At 43.4% G+C, this 17,455-nt stretch overlaps 10 protein-coding genes across 10 annotated transcripts; 5 read left to right on the forward strand and 5 right to left on the reverse strand.

The window, feature by feature from the left end:
• The first annotated feature begins 847 nt into the window (after positions 1–847).
• On the forward strand, positions 848–2,935 carry PHALS_15044 (uncharacterized protein). Its single transcript, XM_036407077.1, has one exon. It carries the CDS (start codon positions 2,711–2,713, stop codon positions 2,906–2,908), a length of 198 nt encoding a protein of 65 aa, XP_036262987.1. The 5' UTR covers positions 848–2,710; the 3' UTR covers positions 2,909–2,935.
• On the reverse strand, positions 2,934–5,530 carry PHALS_00429 (uncharacterized protein; the record flags this gene model as incomplete). The annotated part of the gene is made up of 11 exons (XM_024716190.1): positions 2,934–3,044; positions 3,112–3,195; positions 3,259–3,339; positions 3,411–3,533; positions 3,593–4,588; positions 4,657–4,746; positions 4,805–5,086; positions 5,149–5,178; positions 5,242–5,307; positions 5,366–5,466; positions 5,527–5,530. 11 exons carry the CDS (start codon positions 5,528–5,530, stop codon positions 2,934–2,936), a joined length of 1,968 nt encoding a protein of 655 aa, XP_024572480.1.
• A 139-nt stretch (positions 5,531–5,669) lies between these two features.
• On the reverse strand, positions 5,670–6,392 carry PHALS_00430 (ap-1 complex subunit sigma-2; the record flags this gene model as incomplete). Its single annotated transcript, XM_024716201.1, has 5 exons — positions 5,670–5,819; positions 5,876–5,911; positions 5,970–6,078; positions 6,149–6,327; positions 6,390–6,392. The coding sequence occupies 5 exons, from the start codon at positions 6,390–6,392 to the stop codon at positions 5,670–5,672; spliced, it is 477 nt and encodes a 158-aa protein (XP_024572481.1).
• A 124-nt stretch (positions 6,393–6,516) lies between these two features.
• On the forward strand, positions 6,517–6,994 carry PHALS_00431 (Stress-induced protein UVI31; the record flags this gene model as incomplete). The annotated part of the gene is made up of 2 exons (XM_024716212.1): positions 6,517–6,537; positions 6,599–6,994. 2 exons carry the CDS (start codon positions 6,517–6,519, stop codon positions 6,992–6,994), a joined length of 417 nt encoding a protein of 138 aa, XP_024572482.1.
• A 66-nt stretch (positions 6,995–7,060) lies between these two features.
• Positions 7,061–8,200, reverse strand: PHALS_00432 (Uncharacterized conserved protein with similarity to phosphopantothenoylcysteine synthetase/decarboxylase; the record flags this gene model as incomplete). Its single annotated transcript, XM_024716224.1, has 1 exon — positions 7,061–8,200. One exon carries the CDS (start codon positions 8,198–8,200, stop codon positions 7,061–7,063), a length of 1,140 nt encoding a protein of 379 aa, XP_024572483.1.
• Positions 8,201–8,340: 140 nt separating this feature from the next.
• PHALS_00433 (kinetochore protein spc25) lies at positions 8,341–9,250 on the forward strand (the record flags this gene model as incomplete). Its single annotated transcript, XM_024716235.1, has 4 exons — positions 8,341–8,575; positions 8,656–8,904; positions 8,966–9,067; positions 9,129–9,250. The coding sequence occupies 4 exons, from the start codon at positions 8,341–8,343 to the stop codon at positions 9,248–9,250; spliced, it is 708 nt and encodes a 235-aa protein (XP_024572484.1).
• Positions 9,251–9,256: 6 nt separating this feature from the next.
• On the reverse strand, positions 9,257–9,859 carry PHALS_00434 (rna recognition motif-containing protein; the record flags this gene model as incomplete). The annotated part of the gene is made up of 1 exon (XM_024716246.1): positions 9,257–9,859. One exon carries the CDS (start codon positions 9,857–9,859, stop codon positions 9,257–9,259), a length of 603 nt encoding a protein of 200 aa, XP_024572485.1.
• A 239-nt stretch (positions 9,860–10,098) lies between these two features.
• PHALS_00435 (ring u-box domain-containing protein) lies at positions 10,099–11,159 on the reverse strand (the record flags this gene model as incomplete). The annotated part of the gene is made up of 5 exons (XM_024716257.1): positions 10,099–10,503; positions 10,561–10,645; positions 10,709–10,803; positions 10,872–11,004; positions 11,071–11,159. The coding sequence occupies 5 exons, from the start codon at positions 11,157–11,159 to the stop codon at positions 10,099–10,101; spliced, it is 807 nt and encodes a 268-aa protein (XP_024572486.1).
• A 2,008-nt stretch (positions 11,160–13,167) lies between these two features.
• On the forward strand, positions 13,168–14,645 carry PHALS_00436 (uncharacterized protein; the record flags this gene model as incomplete). The annotated part of the gene is made up of 2 exons (XM_024716268.1): positions 13,168–13,800; positions 13,863–14,645. 2 exons carry the CDS (start codon positions 13,168–13,170, stop codon positions 14,643–14,645), a joined length of 1,416 nt encoding a protein of 471 aa, XP_024572487.1.
• A 1,108-nt stretch (positions 14,646–15,753) lies between these two features.
• On the forward strand, positions 15,754–17,301 carry PHALS_00437 (dead deah box rna; the record flags this gene model as incomplete). The annotated part of the gene is made up of 2 exons (XM_024716279.1): positions 15,754–16,879; positions 17,015–17,301. The coding sequence occupies 2 exons, from the start codon at positions 15,754–15,756 to the stop codon at positions 17,299–17,301; spliced, it is 1,413 nt and encodes a 470-aa protein (XP_024572488.1).
• Between the last annotated feature and the right edge of the window lie 154 nt (positions 17,302–17,455).

A 17,455-nucleotide genomic window follows, 5' to 3' on the forward strand; every position in this document is an offset into this window, starting at 1 on the left:
TAGGTGGCTTTGCCGCAGATACAAATAAATAAACGTCCGTTTTGGATTTCAAACAAAAGTGTTAATTAGCCTTGGGTTAAGGCAATAATTACTCTTGGAGTATGCGGATTGCGATCCGCTAAACTCGTTCTTGTTCTAAGTATAGAACGAAAAGTCGGTGACCTAAGCTACGCTTCCTCTAAGCGCAAAGCTGCGGCAACCCCGCTGCAGTGTCATTAGCCATTTTTCTAGCAAGCCCGAATTCGCTTTGTGTCAGAGTCAGCGGAGAACAGTGGTTGGTTAGCTCGTTGATCGAACTTTGAGAGCAAAGGCGCCGGGTTTCGGCGAGGATAGTCAATATGACCATTCTGATTGGAAACACTTTGGCTTTCTCACCGCGAATCGCCCATTATACGTCGACCGCGGAGGCTGCATCTTCACCGAGGGCCCGACGAGGCCAGGGAACACGCAGAGAGAGAACTGTCGATGCGGATGACACTCGCTCGTAGGAGTAGTTACTGGTGCTCGTTTAACGCCTGTTTTTACTTTAGGTCTTTCACAGTTATTGAAAAACTATAGATTTATTGTATCTATCTCACTTTTGAAGTAGCAGAGCAAAATAAAGTATCTAACTAGTCGGTCCCTTGCTGGCTAAAGCTTATGAACCTATTCTCTTTGCGTGTGTTCATTCAGACTCGTTGCGTCAACATGTTTTGTGTCCAAAATGCACGGCAATCGATAGCACAATTGGCACCTGGTGGTGTTCACTGTTCATAAACATGCGCGGGTGAGATACCTCCAGGAAACCCCCCAGCAGGTATCTAACCAACTCCCATAAAGCACTTGAGAGTGAGACCTACTTTGGCGAGCGATTTTCATAAGTGCAGATACGAAAAAAAACTCTCGGTTTTGATACAAAAGTCTTTAAAGGCAATTGTAGAAACTGCGCAACGCTCTGTTTTATGGGCAACTGCACGAGAATTATAATCCATGCGGCAATTCCTAAACAGGGAAATCGAACAATTCAGACTAGAGTCCTCGTCTGTGCTTGTCGTAGTTGTGTAGAAGGAGTTGATTGTGTTCGCGCCATCTTGCCAGGTTTATATTTCAAGTTCACCCGTCAAAGTAGGATAATGTGCTGATTTTCAGAAGCCATGATGGCGGGAGCCCTCGTATAGAAGCGCCAGAGGTTTCCATCTCTGTGAAGTATCTCACTATAGTTGTGACTTGCACTGAAGACTTTCGTGTCTGCCCGACCTCTCTTGAGGACGCGGCGCAGAAAATTGAAATTATATAACTACGCTAAAGACGCTGTACGTTAGCCAAAATGGGGATGAAGGGAGTGAGTGATCTGCTGGGCACTTGCAGAAATTTTATCTGCGTGGTTACGCCCTGTGCATCTTTCTATTATTTTCTCTTTCGGGTGAGAAGGTCGAAGGGTCGATTTCTCACCTTTGCGGAGAAAATCGAGTTCAGTAGCATCTGAAAAAGAACTGAGTTTTATTGTACGTTGTGGATGTCGATATAAGGGGATGAATTTCTTTAAGGGAGCACGCTTTCTAAGTGGGGAGTGTACGACCCAACATTGTTGACGGTCAATATTAACGCCAACGTTTTGTGGAGCCATGGAAAGGCGTGATACATATAGAAGCCTCCTGCGGTCACGTATCACGCGCGATTGCTGAAAACATTCGATAGAACTTAGTGGCAGTCAGGATACCGAATATGAGTACAATATGTTTGCGTCTCGCGACAGCGACGTCGATTTAATATCATAGATTGTGTTGACACCTTCTATAAGGTTTGGGAACTAACGCTGTTTGACCTTGTTCTGAGATCGGACTCCCCCCATGTATGAGCTATGGATCGATTAAAAGTCGAAATTATAGTGTTAGAGCTCTTGTGTGTCATGAACCCAGATCTGCTTGGAAGTATGGCGTAAACATATCGCTGTGACAAGTTCGGTGCAAAACACTGCATCCCTTGGGCTAGACTTATGCCGAGACCCTTGAGCTAAGCTTGGAAGCCAGAAGCTGCAACCTCCGATGTGTATCTCAGATGACTCAAATACTTATAGCCAGCGCTGGTCTCCGAGAAGTTAGCTTTGGTGTGACAGGAAAGAGCAATCGTTTGTCACATCCTCCAGGGCACATGCCTGTGGAAACAGGTGATTCAAGTCGCGAGCGATGTAACGGCCCAGTGATGTGCCCACTGTGCGGCGCAATGACGTGCCTTGAGTTTATGACAAGCAATCATGAATGAAGCAACCCAAATACAGATCTGCAAGAGACTATCCAACTATTTCGAAGTAGAAAATGTGAGCAAAGCTCATTTTTTTGAAATGCAGTATTATCAATTATTTGTCCTCTCCGAAGAAGTGTGTATGGCTTGGTATGGCAGCAAAATGCTTGGATTTAAGAATGCATAGCAGCTCGTGACGTCTCTGCTGACTAACGTGATCTGCATTGCACCCTGTCATAATGCGAAATGGGGAGAACAAATCAATGGCACCGCGACAAAATTTGCTGGAAACTTGATTCAGAAAACACTCACATGAACCGTTTTGCTTGATTAGAGCTTTGGACAAGCTATGGACATCATTTTGATGACGAAATATGTAGCGAAGTTCTTCAGCTACACTGCATGTCCACGCATTGACTTAGTCTAAGAAGCCGAAGTCGGAGCGTTCGCAATTGAAAAAAATAAAACAAATACTAAAGCTTCCTCGCATATGACTCGACACCTGACGTATAGGCGACAAGCCGCCAGTTTCAATGCGATAAAGCACAAAAAAAGCTACACAAGCTGTGTGGAGAAACTCAAAAATGCGATGGCACGAAAAATTATCGATTTGAACTCTGCAATCAAGCACAAGGCATCATACGCAGTCACAGCTTGTCGTGTGAAGCTGAACCAGATTTTCGTGTGAGTATGATCGATAAGTGATCGCTTTATCACCATAACTTTGTGGGTTCGGCGATGTGATTTCGATAGGAGCCTGCGTTACAGATTTTGACGTTTGCTAGGGCCTGGCGAGCATATTCGCTCGAATTCAAGCCAGCATTCTAAACCAGAAACAAAGATATACGTCAGCCTTTGACCTTGAGTTATTCACCTCAGTCATCAGCTCACCCGAAGGGCAATGCCAAGCTTAAATCTTGCATTTTTGAACAGCGCCTCACAATCATATCCATTCATTGGAAATAATCCTGTTTCCTGCCCATCACAAAGTTACACATGAGTGCCATGATAATTACAACGAGATGATATACATCGTGCCGTGATAGATAGACCCTCCTGAGCAGCCACAACATTAGCACGAAAGGCAATAGTCTCCTGTCGGGTGCGATCTGGATTAGGCTGACGCAAAAATGAAACACAAGGTTAAAATCGTTGGCGACATAAATGTTGAAATGTGTACGCTTTCTTACCGTAATGTTGACAATACTCTGAGCGTAAGGTGTTTCCTTTTTCAATGCATTTAAAGCTGCCAGCCTCTGATCTTCGTGCTGAATCTTGATCAGTTCTTCCTGCTTTAAATGATTCAACTTGCGCTAAAGTAGTTTCAATGTAAACATGTGGTCTGTGGGGTGATAAACACAACAGAACGAACCTGAAATGCGTCATGTCGAAACTTCACTCGTTCGGCATCGACAGCACTCTTAAGTACTCGTTCATCGAGACGCTTCTGTTCTTCTTCCATAGCAAATTTTTCTTTCGCCATTTGCTGTAGTCGTTTGTCGTTTCTGTATTCGTCAATTGCTAATTTCTGCTGATCCTGCTTTCGACGCTTCAGTTGTTCCTCTTCTTGTCGCTTTTGATATTCTAGCAATTGCTCGATTTCAAGCTGCTGCTTCTCAATCCGTTCCTTGGCTTCCTTTGTCACACGCCATTGTGAAACTTGGTCACGTTGCCATTCACATTGCTGCTGCATTTTCTTCACTTGCTCAAATTTCCGTAACGTTTCTTCGTTCCGTTCGACTTCCTTTCGAAATTTTGTTGTGGCACGGCTCTGTTGTTTCTTTAATTTACGCTGGAACTCTCGTTGCCGATCTTTTCGTTTTTCTTGATAAAATTGAAGATGCTGGTGAAATTTAACATGCTTTTTAACTTCTTCAAGAGAAACCTTGGGTAATACTAACGCAACTTGATCGTATAACAATTGTGGATGCTTTCTACCGCTCTTTTTCTTGTAGCTCAAAAGAGCACTCAAGAAGCGATTTTCATCTGCGTCACTCCAGCCACCACATAAAGAAGTTGCAGCTTCGATACTCCCTGCGGCATCACTAGCAGACGCAGCGGTGATAAATTCCTGCTCGTACTGGACAAGATCTTTTTGAACTTGCGTAAAAAGGTCCCGAAATTCATTCAGCATTTCTAATCGTAGCATCTCGTCCGAGCACTTGTTCCCACCAGCAGCCTCAACAAGTGCTGCAATTTTGTGTTCTTGATCCGATAATATACGGTCACTGACATCGCGAAGTGAAGTTAGCAATTTTTGGTAAAAAGCATTGAAATCTTTTTCACATGACTGCAATTTCTCTTCCATCGTGACCTCAAGCATTTGTCGCCCGATGATTGCATCGTTAATTAATTGACTCACATTTTCCTAGTCAACGAAGATTAAAGCGAATACCAGAAGCATATAATACATAAGCGAGTCAATCAGTGACGCACCTGCGAAGTTTCTGACAAACATTGATTATCACCCTTCTTGTTGTCTCGCTCATGAAAGCTTGCCATCAGAAAATGCTTCAAAGCTGCTCTCTGAAGTCGTGAAATTTGTTGTTAACCTTTTTTTCACGTAATATTCATAATTGTGCACCTGCTCTCGTTCAGAGGAGATTTGGTTCATCAAAGCTACTCGATTGAGCTGCTCTGTTCGTATAAGGTCTTCTATTTCTGTAGCGTATACCATGCTGGACAAGCCATGCATTGTAGAGCCTTTAGTCAGATCATCACGACATTCATCCTCGTTGTTGTCTTGATTATTATAATCTAAGCTTTCATTGCTTGTAGTGTGTTGCGCCATCCTCATCGAATCTGGTGCAGCAGACGCCTCGTTATACATCCGCAGTAGTAGAGACTCAAGTTCCTTAGAGCATTTCTAAGCCAGTAAACGGCACATCACCATACACCTGCGAGAATATCCAAGGGACATGAACTGACCTCTTCCAACTTTTTAAGACGACTATGCTCCTGAAGCCAATCGAACTGTGGCAATAGTCGTGAGTTCCGTCACTATATTATCATTAAACTGACCTTGAGAGCATTTGCTTGTGTCGTCTCCTTCTGATTTTTGGATATCTTTTCCATTTGTAAGATCGTCTACAAGCGTTTGTTGCATAAGCTTAGTAATCAGCTTCGTTTAATTTGGCAGACTCACATTGAGAACATCATCCCCTTGAGCTTGTAATTGGGATGTCATTTGAAGCTGTTGCTCGATTGTAATTCCTGCGGTCGCGCGAAATACTTTCTTGCGCACATCTGTTTAAAAATCAAAAACAATGAAGTACACACGATACCACCAGATCCTGCACTACCTACACATTGAGACCGTCGAAGCTGATGATTTACACTCTGTTTATCAAGGGGCACTAAAGAAGTAGCGATTCAGGCTATCTTTAAAACGATAAGCCAGTATATTAAAGAGGAGCCTATGTTTCAATCAAATTATAAAGCCAAGTAAACTAGCGCGTGCCTGTACGAGGACGCACGAAGCCTTCCTCCTTCGACTCATCCATGTAATCTTCCTGCTGCGTACAGATGCGTAAGATTTCTTTTTTGCTCGACTCCTGCTGGTACCCGCCGATAAACAGTTCGTCCAGAATGTAATACGCCTTAATAATTCAATTCATTCAGCATGTAATCCGACTGAGAGAACTTAAAAACTTACCTTGTGGAAGTTAAAGATAATATCCAGCTCGCAAACCTGCGAAAAATGTACTTGTCAGCCTTCACGTATCTCTACCTTTAAACTTACTTCATACATTGCCAAAATAACGGTCCAGCACTTCTACAAAAAGATGGATTGCTTCTAGTGTGATCAACTCATTCTCGTCCTTCGAGATGCACGCAATAAAGTACAGACTCGCGTATCTGAGCACCGAAAGCATACACCAATCATCACCTTTTGTTCCTCTCCACAGGGATATTTCTACCTCCTAACCTCTTGTACACAATCTTCTTCTCTTTGAATTCAATAAAGTTGCACTGTTTATGAGGACGGGAAAGCACCAACGACGTGATGTCACGAATCATGCGCGTCTTCTCCTTAATCGACGCGTTCAGGTACCACTTGGCCAAACGTGTCTTGCCCTGGCGGCTCACAAGAAAAACAGACTCAATCTGCATACACACAACGATAAATGAACTTGATATAGATACATAAGATGCTGGCTGTACGTTACCATGGCAAGGAGCACGAAGCCACGTTGATACTCGGCTGAAGTGGCACAAGCATTCGGTGCTTAAAGGCGTACATATGGTGTCCGTTATAGTTTAGAATTTCAACCAATTACAGTGCTGTCACTACTCATGAATCACATGCTGATGCAGGTAATGTGAAATTGCTGTCTGGTCTTGCAGACTGACATTAACTGATCTGTCCTCTGACTAGTTTCGCCGTCGTATCATGAATGACACATCCGGCCCGATAGCACGCCGTATCCACGAGAAGTTGTTGGCAGCTTTTGCTCCTTCTCACTTGGACGTGATTAACGAAAGTCACATGCACAATGTGCCTAAAGGCTCCGAAACTCATTTTAAAGTGGTGGTCATCTCCAATGAGTTTGACAACATATCGCTACTCCAGCGTCACCGCATGGTGAACACTGCGTTGCAACAAGAGCTAGATGAGGGCGTGCATGCGCTCAGTATTCTAAGTAAAACGCCAAAGCAGTGGGAGGATAGCTCACAGGTCAAGCCATCGCCAAGCTGTCGCGGTGGCATGGCCGTAGATTCGAGAAAAAAAGAATTTTTGAAAGATCTTGAGAAGAGAAATCAGAGTGATTAGACTGAGGTAACACTTCCCGAAAATCATGCATAATGCTTTCTTCTTTTTTCAATGCTAATTCATTCATTAAGACCGGCGGAGGTGATTCTGCAGCACATTTAGCATAACAGAAAGCAGACCGCCCGCTAGGACACCTAGAATTTCTTCCTTGTGATCTATAATCACAGTCCACACCTTTTGAACGGAAACTGGTAGCTGCTTTTTCCATAAATTGAAGTGCGAAGCGCTGTAGCCAATGTCGTCAGGTACTGAGACATCTTGTGACGCGATATACTGATAGTGCATGCGAGCGACTGCTGTCATTAAGCAATTTTCGATGTCAGCTTCTTCCTGTGGTCGCGTTATAAAGCGCTCATCCTTATCCGTTATCAGCAGCACATTATCGAAACGAGAGTGCAGCTCATTCGCTACTACCACGTGCATAGAGTATTTGGAGATCGCCTGTTGTGCTTTCTCGCGAAGAATCTTCCAGTCCGTCTCAAGTTTAAAGGACACCACAAACGACTGTGGCGCCCAATCGTGACGTAGTACGCCGAGCATCTTTGGCACCTGCTCTAGCTTAAGCTCCAGCGGACCCGCTCGTGACTGAAGTTTGTGAATTACCAAGTCCTGTTGTGGAATGTAATAATCGCTCACGGCAGCTGCTAAGACAAAGAGCGCACGTTCCTTCCACGGCGCTACACACGTCGCCACCATCCGTAACAAGAAAAAATAATCGTGCACAGACGTGAAAGGAAGTGCCAACAGCGTATTGCTTCCACGAATACTATGCATTGTTTTCACTGCTTCTTCCACCTTTTTTTGAGCAGACGAGTCGTTGACTAGTAGCAAAATCTGCTGCTCGGAGACGTCCATGTAATTCATGAAGTCGACATCCAAATGCGAACAAGTGGCTTTTTGTAGATGTCTCGCGAGAGGTGCAACGCTTCCTGGACGATACAGGTATATGACAGCGTAGCCCAAACCCAACAAATACTCGACAGACGCGGCGCCTCTTGATCCCGTTGAAAAATTATCTAAAAAGCGCACTGTGTTGCGCTCGAGCGGGACAATCGTGCCTCCCGAAGTTACGATTGCTATACACCTTCCTATGACGCGGTGATGCTCTAAGAAAATTTTTACATTCTCACGCCACTCGTCGACCCATTCAGGTGCTGATGTTTTCTTAAAGTACTCATCAGTGCAGCGCTTGTCCTCGACCAGCATTATTGTTGTGTTTATGGGCAGAGTGTAATGTGCACGTACACCACAATACAGCATAAGTCCTTGAGAGATAAAAAATGCAAGCACTGGTTTAAATTTGTTACCTATAGCAATCTCAAACGCAATAATTGCAGTCTATTCAAATGCATGAGCCATGGCGGCCAGCAGGATTGCCACCGCCACTCGAGATCGAAACGCTGGTACAGTCAAATCTGAGTACGCGCACGGATCTTGAAGCATGGGTAGAAGCTCAGAAAAGTCATATTTTGGAAGAAAAGCGCGCAGATCAACAGCAGTTACAGGAGCATGCGCGCGCCTCCGATGAAGCCCAACGCAAGCGCGAGATGCTACAGATCGAGCATCAAAAGCTTTTAGCTGGTCAGCCTTTTATAGAAAGACTTTCTGCCGAATTATTCACAGTTCTATACTGAAAATGGCTTCTGTTTTCTCATACGCAGATACACACGCGAAGGAGAGGGAACTAAACACTAGCCAGATGGAGATTGAAGTGTTACAGACCGAGAGACGACGACGCGAACCCGTGGTAAAAGAACTATTCGAAAAGACAGTAGAGGAGGATGTTAAGCTGAAGCGATTGCTGGCAGAATCGCAGACACAGCGCGCGAAGCAGGAGCATCAGCTGCAGGAGTTAAAGCAAGGCCTCGCTATGTATCAGAGGCTCGGATTGTTTTTTGAGCACACAGAGAGTAAGTTATTGAGGGCCTTTTGCGGATGGTTTATTGACTGGTATGTTGATGCTGAAAACAGCCGACCGTATTGTGGTCAAATTTACACAAATTGACGCTCAGGATACGAACCGCGAATTTTCATTTCGTATCACTATTGACTCGATTACCGACAAATATTTAGGTGAGTTTAAGGCTAGCTACTAGGCTTATAAAAATGTTGTCTTACTGATGACTTGCTGTAGTGGATGCCTGCAGCGAGCAAGTGCCTAAACTCAATCATTTAGTGATGGATCTCAATGAGAACGGCGACTTGGCGCTATTTATTCGTTCCATGCGGCGTCAGTTTAAAAAATTGTGTGAATAATCCTTTTTATATACGACGTCGCTTTGAATTGTGCGGCAAATTCTTCATAGCAGTCGCTGTTTGTATTTCGAGCTGAGGTTTTTGTTGAATCGACTTGGATCCCGATGGTAGTTGCGGTCCGATGAACACGACTTGGTCATCAGCAGTATCACTAGGCGGAAGTGGAGGTGGCAGTGGGGGATTCCAAGGTATCGATCTCTTCTTTTCTGCTGGAAGGAATCGCGCACGGCGCTGCAGCAATTGCCGTCGCTGTGCCAATTTGTTGGCGGTATCGTCGCGAGACTCAAAGTGTGGCGCGTAAGTAATCTGCAATTTGTTACCATAGAATGGCTTTTGCACACCGCGTGCTTTAGCATGCCGAGCGTTATTTACAGTCTCGTACTGCACCCAGACCGAGTCTATGAATTCGCTGTCTTCATTGGACAAATCTTCGAATGGTAACGCCGCCTCTCGGTCATCCGCATGATCTAGCAACTGATACTCACATACTTTTCCATACAAGCTGAGTCTCTTAAGTAGATCATCGATCACTCCAAGCGTCGGTACGTTGCGTACCACAACGTAGCGTGACTCATTTGCCACTGTATAGACGCGTACACTACCTGACATCAGATTTTAAACCAATGTAAAGAGAAGTCGCTATAGATGAGCACAAAATAAAGTTACGATGCTCTATTTGACCAAAATTGTAATCATTTGACTGCTTGGCATATAACTTAAATAAGCGCCTTCCATTCGTCGCTCTTAGCTTGCGCATTTTGACAGATGGAGATCGTATTCTACCTCGTCTGTCTGCTTGCCTTGCATCCGTAGCACACTCACCACCACTTCCACACAAAATCAATTTGTCAATTTGCAATCACTTCAGCGCAGTCAGCAGCATTATTGTTGCTTTCGCGAGTGGGTTGTTGACTGCTTTTAGATCCACGTCTATCCTTTTCGTCATTTCCAAGACTGAAATCGTGCATTGACCGTCGAATGGCTTCCAAAAGCATTAATTCCTCCAAATGAGCCGCATCACCAGGAGTTGCCGACAAATGTGACGCTGCGTCGTTTAATGCCGCAACACTATTGGGATGTGGACTATCAGTTACAGGCTTATCGCTGATACTCAATTGCGAACGCAGGGAATCGCGTAGACGGTGACGATCTTCGACTGAGGCATATTGTACACTCTGTGGACTCGTAGTCAACTGCTTGTTTGCTGGCATGGGGATACCAATGGCGCTGCTTCGTCGGGGTGACCTCACGCGCTACACGAGACGAAGCAGTCAGATAATTAAATTGATACCATTGCATCGGCAATTTACCTTAATAGAGCGAATTAAAGCCAATTCTGCTGCAGATGGCAGTGCGTAGCGGACACTAAAGGCTTCTTGGTTGCAAAACGGACAGCTGGAGCAGAGTAGAGATGTTATTATTAAAATTTAGCAGCATGTACGAAATGTCGTCACGCACCAAATATGTTTATCCGGCGGGCGGATCTGAAGATAACACTCAGAGCAAATGGGTTTGCTGCAGCAGCTTGATGCATTGAGACTACCAGGATAAAACTATATCACGAACAAAATGATGAGTTCACTAGCTTCCTCTCACGACGCTCCTGATTTATCTTTCTCACCATGAAGCATATTGGACACTCAAGTGTAAAACACCCATCTTTAGTTTCCTGCCCGGGAAAGCGAGGTGCCAGCTTTTTGTCCACTATGAGCCGTCGTACCGTCTTATGTTCCCACGGACAGGTCGAGTACAAGCTGACAAAGGAAGCTGATAAGTCTCTGATGAATCATCAAAAATCAACAGCAAAAATTATGACATACCCTGTGGGCTGCGTGAACTTATCGAGATCCCTCATGCCGGTCGAGTGACGACGGCCAAGGCCTGACTTCTTCGACGTTGAGTTTCCCATGGCTGATAACTTTTTGTTTTGTGATGGGTTGTCGAGTGAACCTGAGATTATCCATGCAGTAAATATTTTGGAGCAGAATCAGGGCTGAGTTTTGGGGTTAAATTGAAAGATACAATTACTTTTCCTTTCTTTTGTGAATCGTATTACATTAATCAAGATTGAATATATATATGTCTCACATGAACATATGGCCTATCTATAATTCAGCCATCCGAAGACAAGAGCCCAAAATCTTGAAAGCATGTGTGGTTCAGAATACGGTCTAATGTAAAAGGGTAGCATCACGACCAAACTGAATTACAGTACCTGATACTTTCAAAGAAAATAAGAATTCGATGTTATAATTTTGACATCTGCCCATTCGTAGGTGCCAGCTAACGCAGTTTTAGTACTGATTATATTCTCGGACTGTTGAAGTTGGAACGTCTGCAGCTTGAAGAATAGGACTCGAGGAGATCAAAGCGCATCCCCCGTAGTCGTTTGTACACTTTTAATATCTTAACAAGTTCATAATTGAGCAGCTGAAGTTTCAAGACTAAGTGTGAAAGCTAGAATTTATATTCGCATTGAGATCGTCAAGCAATTGTATCTCAGAAGCTAAAACCTTTTTATCATGCATTGCAAAACTACTTTATCGTTGTACCTCATTTGTCGAACGAAGGGCCTTAAGATGTACTGTATTGCCGATCTTTTGTCTGCCTGGAGGAAAAGCTGGCCACCTTGTTTAATTGCCTTACTATAAAATTGAGAGTTTTGTACATGTATATGTAGGCGAGAGGAACTTTGTTGACTTGTTACGCTTTTCTTTACCTTCTAAAAGAATACGTCAACAATTTTTTACAGATGACGGCAATAGAAGTCACTATTCCGATCAAAATTAGTTATCTCATTTGATAATACAATACTTGTGCTGTTGACTGTAGCCATGTCAGCTGGATAAAAGTATTAAAAGTAAATATTAGTGTCCACAAACAGAACATCAGCTTCTTTCTTTGAAAATCCATTGCGGCTCTCACTATTTTACAAGGCATCAACAATTCACTATTTTTTAGTGTTTTGAAGCTGACAAAGCAATATGAATTGCAAGGAAAGATGTAGTCAATCTAACGCAAGAGATGCTGCAAAAGCCAATCAAGCTTGTCCGCTGGTTGGATTCAGTGGCAACTCTAGCTTTAACAATGACGTATCATTGCTGAGAAGAAACGGTGGGTACATGATGATGGAGCTGGAGGTCATGTTCGAAGAAATACACTGTCAATAACATTATTTAAGTTACAGCTCACATTGCTACCATAAGTTCAAATAAAAGACCAAAATTAACTAATTTTTCTTCTTAGTGTTCGTATGGCTAAGTCTGCGGTTACGCCATCTAATTTATGTGTAGTCCGGGTCTGCTCGATTTTGTCGCCAGAAATGTCAGCCTCACAAGATTCACACAAGAATCTGGAGGATAAAATGCAATGGTCTGTATGAATTTAAAATGCTTTGCTATTGAATGGGCTGCTTGACGCACTAGAAGACAATGGTTGCTCCGATGATGATCAAAAATTTGACTTACTACTTTTGACTTAGGTTTTGGAGTAGAACTTATCGTCGATTTATGTATTGGATGTGGATTTTGTGCGTCTATATATCTAAATTGACAAGGTATCAAAATTATAACTTGTTTAAGTTGATACCTTGTTTTTATGTGTTATTACAAATTCGTCGCAAATTTTGCTCGAGATAGCACTCAAGAATCAAAACACGTTGCTCGATTCCTAAAGCAGCTACGAGGCGAAATAGATAAGTGATCGAGTCTCTACTAGATATTCAACTCTGCAATGGTGCGCCATAAAAAGAGATCAAACATGAATGCGAATAACGATCAATTAATGTTTATACATACTTGGCCTATCTCAGTTCGATAATGTATTATTTGTATTATTGTTTAGCAAACACATTTTGTGAGCTGGAATCGTTTTATTGATCTTTTTATCTCGTCCCTTGAATGATCCGACCTGTAAACATGACGGGCAACGGGAGCTTCGTGCGCGCCCCGAGCAGCAGTACTCTTAGCGAGCGCTCTCCACTTTTGCGTGCAATGAGTCAGAGTGAGTTGACACCCTTTGAAGGGTCGTATATGTCCATACCAGCCCCTTTAAGTGACAGCGGACGGCTCTCAAACACAGAGATGTTCCAGCCACTCATCTATGCGGAAAAGGCGTTAGCTGCGCTGTTGAATGGAGTGTTACTGTATGCCTTAGGCTGCGTTCTCGGCGTGGCACTAGTTTCTTTGAACTTCGAGGGTGTACTAGGCGAAGTCAATTGGTGGCTAGTTTTCCTGCCATTCTGGCTGGCTAACATGGCCATATTTTATGCGCACTTGTCATCTATTTGCCACGCCAAGACACTACGACGGTGGGCTGACGTTGAATCAATGAGTAACGAGCCTCTCTTGCCGCTACTTCGTCGTATTGTCCTAGTCTATGCCATCAGTTTTCCGTTGACAATACTGCTATTGTGGAGCGAGTTGGCATTTTGCGCAAGTTTACAGCATGCGGCGGCCACAAGCCTTTATGTTTGTTATGCTCCACTCATGGTCATTCAGGTGGCGTTCGTAGTCCGGTATTTACTCTGCAGATCGGATAGCACGTTACCGGTGCGTACACATCCATACATTTCTCCCAGTCAGAATATTAAATATTGTTACCCTGGATGTAGGGAATTTGCTGGGTGCTGATGTTCGTATTTACGCTCCTGCTAGCGTACCAGACCGACACACAACGTAAGCTTGAGTCCCCAAATACTACGCAATCGCCTATGTCTTGGTGGATTGTATTCGCACCACTTTTCGTATTTGAATTGCTCATGACGGCATCGCTACTGCTCGTACTGTACAATGAATTTTCGGGAATCTATCGCTTAACTCGATGGCAATTAGCAGCTAGCGTGTTGTACTCAATGGCTCTGGTATCAGGGCTGAGTGGTGAGCTCATGTTGCTGGAGCAAGTAAACTATCACTGGGGAACATTTACATTTCCTTCTGGTCTCATGTTCTTTGGGCTCGTGTGTGCTTGTGTGGCCATGTACATTGTGGGCCGCCACCATGTGGAAGAGCTGATGGCATCAAAGGGCGGTGCAGTACCTGTTCCTTTGACGAGGACAGCTGATGGATGGATTACGAGTCACGCTGTAGTCGAGCAGTGGGTACTCTTTGGGCATATTTACCTAACTGCGCATGGATTACAGTTACGGAATAGAAAACCAAGAAGCAACTCAGAAGTCGAGGCGGAGGCAGCTGGCAGTCGAATTGTTCGGCAAATGAAGGGATTTTTGACTCGAGCCACTTCGGAAGAAAACATTGGCGAAGACGACCCGGAACGACGTTTTTGCAATGTCTTGCGGCGGAAAATGTCTGGGAGCTACAGCGACGTGGTTTTAGAGGTTGTAGATACCCCCAAGACCCCAAACGATGCTCAAATTAACAAGTCTGTAGTCACATGAAATTTCACTTGTCAGCGAAACATAATTTATCTCAGGGGTTGACGGACAGCACGGACACTGAGGAGAATTACGACCAGACGAAAAATCTACATACTCGATGAATATCCAATGTTCAAACCACTTAGCCCCATATCACAAGCAAAAAGCATGAAAGAACTGAAAATACAGCGAGTTTGTATAGAAGAGTGTTTGCTGAACGTCAACTTGACCTCTCATATTGGGCCAACTTGCTATGATCAGTATTGAGAAAAGATCGCTACCATAAGTTTAAATAAAAGTAAAATACCATAATTGATTGATGTGTCTTCTTAGTATTTGTATGGCGTTAAAAAATATACATATGCAGTTGTAGCAGGGTCCGCTCGAGTGATGAGTTGTCATCAAAAGTGTTGGCTTCACTTTCAAATTAGAGGCACTGCAACAAGTGGTTATCGGGTCAAGCTTTAAAAGAGGAAAAAATCAAAACAGAGTTTTGTCTCCATTCTGCAGTTGTAGACAGAACATCTGAATTGGATGTTGCGGTTTGCTTGTCATATCTATATATATATGACTACCTAAAGCTTGTAAGTTTGATATCTATAATTTTGGTATAAGATGAAAGCTTTACAAGATTTTCTGCTGTACAACACGAAAACATGATTCAATGTGTGTGTCTCATACAGCTTGGAGCATTTGGCATTTCTTGACTGTGCTCAGAATCCCGAATTCTTCCAATAAACTATTTCTAGCTCAGAAATCCTCAACACACGAAAATTGATTACGATACGACATTGAAAATGATAGATACCATTCATTTCAAATTGTTGGATAAAAGGGAGATAAATCGAGCTTGTCTTTCTGAGTATGACTTATAAATCGAGCTTATCTTTCTGAGTACGTTGACTTATAGTGAGTCGCGACGTCAAGTTAATTAACAAGTGCACATTGATATGACAAAGAAATTCACAGATATCCGTATTCAAATAAAATAGTATTCAATTACACTTAAAAAGGGTCTTACATTTAATATCAATAATTTAAGCAATAAATGCTAGCAATAAACTGGAATTTATTAGCTCGACGATGTATATATTAAACCTTCTATCGCCACAATCACTCGTTCGACACCATGAGTGTAATGTTTGGCAAGCGTCGTCGAAAGGCTCTCGTAACAGACTCTCAGCCTCAACTTTCCTCTCCAAAAGACATTAATGCTAACGTTGGAAATGAAATAATTTCTAAAAGTGACAGAGTGTTGGTAGATGACACATCCAATGCGCTCATTTCGTTCTTAAACCTTGGCGTGGACCCTTGGCTGGTCAAACGCTGCGAGTTGTTGGGTATTCGTCATCCCACTCCCGTTCAGGCTCATTGTATCCCTCCCATTCTTTCAGGGCGAGATGTCATTGGATGTGCACAAACTGGAAGTGGCAAGACAGCAGCCTTTGCCCTGCCCATCTTGCACACACTAAGTCAGGATCCCTACGGCCCATACGCTCTTGTACTGACGCCCACGAGAGAGCTTGCTTTTCAAATTGCTGATCAATTTAACGCTTTTGGAAGCTCCATGGCTGTACGCTGTGCCGTGATTGTCGGCGGCGTAGACATGCTGAAGCAGTCATTGACCTTGCAGCAGTGTCCACATATTATTGTAGCTACTCCGGGTCGATTTCATGACCATTTGCTTCGTGTGAAGCCGCCAAATCTCTCTTTAGTCAAGTATGTGGTACTAGACGAGGCTGATCGATTGCTGGACATTTCTTTTGCCAAAGATTTAAGTTTTATCTTTGACAAGCTGCCGCCGAAGCGTCAAACGCTACTTTTCTCCGCGACGATGACAGCAAATTTAGACCGACTAGAACAAACAGCGCTTTCGAACGACGCATTTCGTTTTGATGCGACACCGAGCGTCAAGACAGTTGCGACTTTAAAGCAGTTTTATTTATTCATTCCAGCTCAGGTCAAAATGACATACCTCATGTATTTAATGATAATGCTTGATCCGACCGAAGAGGACGTAAACGAGGAGCAGAACAACCGCAAACAAACTAAAAGCCACAATGGGAAGGAAAAACGAAATCTAAAAAAAATGCTTGATGTTTCTCTATCATCTAAACGTCAAGTGCGGTCGATGATGATCTTTGTATCAACGTGCAAGATGTGTGAGCTCATAGGCGAAATTGGTCACGAGCTTGGCACTCAATGCGTGACGCTGCACTCGATGATGTCGCAAAATCGGCGTCTAGCAGCATTAGGTAAGTTCAAAAGCGGACTTAGTCACATTCTTATCAGCACAGACGTCGCGAGTCGTGGTCTTGATATCCCGGAAGTGGATGTCGTTCTTAATTTTGACCTGCCTCGTGATGCTGACGATTATATACATCGTGTAGGTCGTACAGCTCGTGCAGGTCGAAAAGGTCAAGCCATTTCATTAGTTACACAACACGACATTGAACTTTTACAGAACATCGAAGACATAGTGGGCAAGAAAATGGATGACTATGAGTCTGAGGCACCTGAAAAAGAGGTGCTTAAACTGCTAAATGATGTCACCACTGCGTCGCGTATTGCAAAAATGAAACTTACTGAGCGCGGATTTGACGACAAGGTAATTGCTCGTAAAGTTAAACGTCAGGAGCAGCAAAGAAATCGAAACAAAAAAGTTAAAAAGGAGTAGGCAGAAAAACGTATTTTGCTTGTACTCGAGTCTCCTTTGTTTTGAAATTGATTACTTTAGCAGACATTATGACAAACATATAGGTATCTCCTCTTTCCAGATCATTTCTATCTACAATTCCAACGGCAGAACATATTGTGTTACACGCCATTAA

Source organism: Plasmopara halstedii (assembly GCF_900000015.1).
Source record: "Plasmopara halstedii genome assembly, contig: Scaffold_110, whole genome shotgun sequence".
Lineage (NCBI taxonomy): Eukaryota > Oomycota > Peronosporomycetes > Peronosporales > Peronosporaceae > Plasmopara > Plasmopara halstedii.

What these genes read in the sequence shown, in the direction of transcription:
- PHALS_15044 (XM_036407077.1), top strand. Translation starts at nt 2,711, where the DNA reads ATGACTCGACACCTGACGTATAGGCGACAAGCCGCCAGTTTCAATGCG.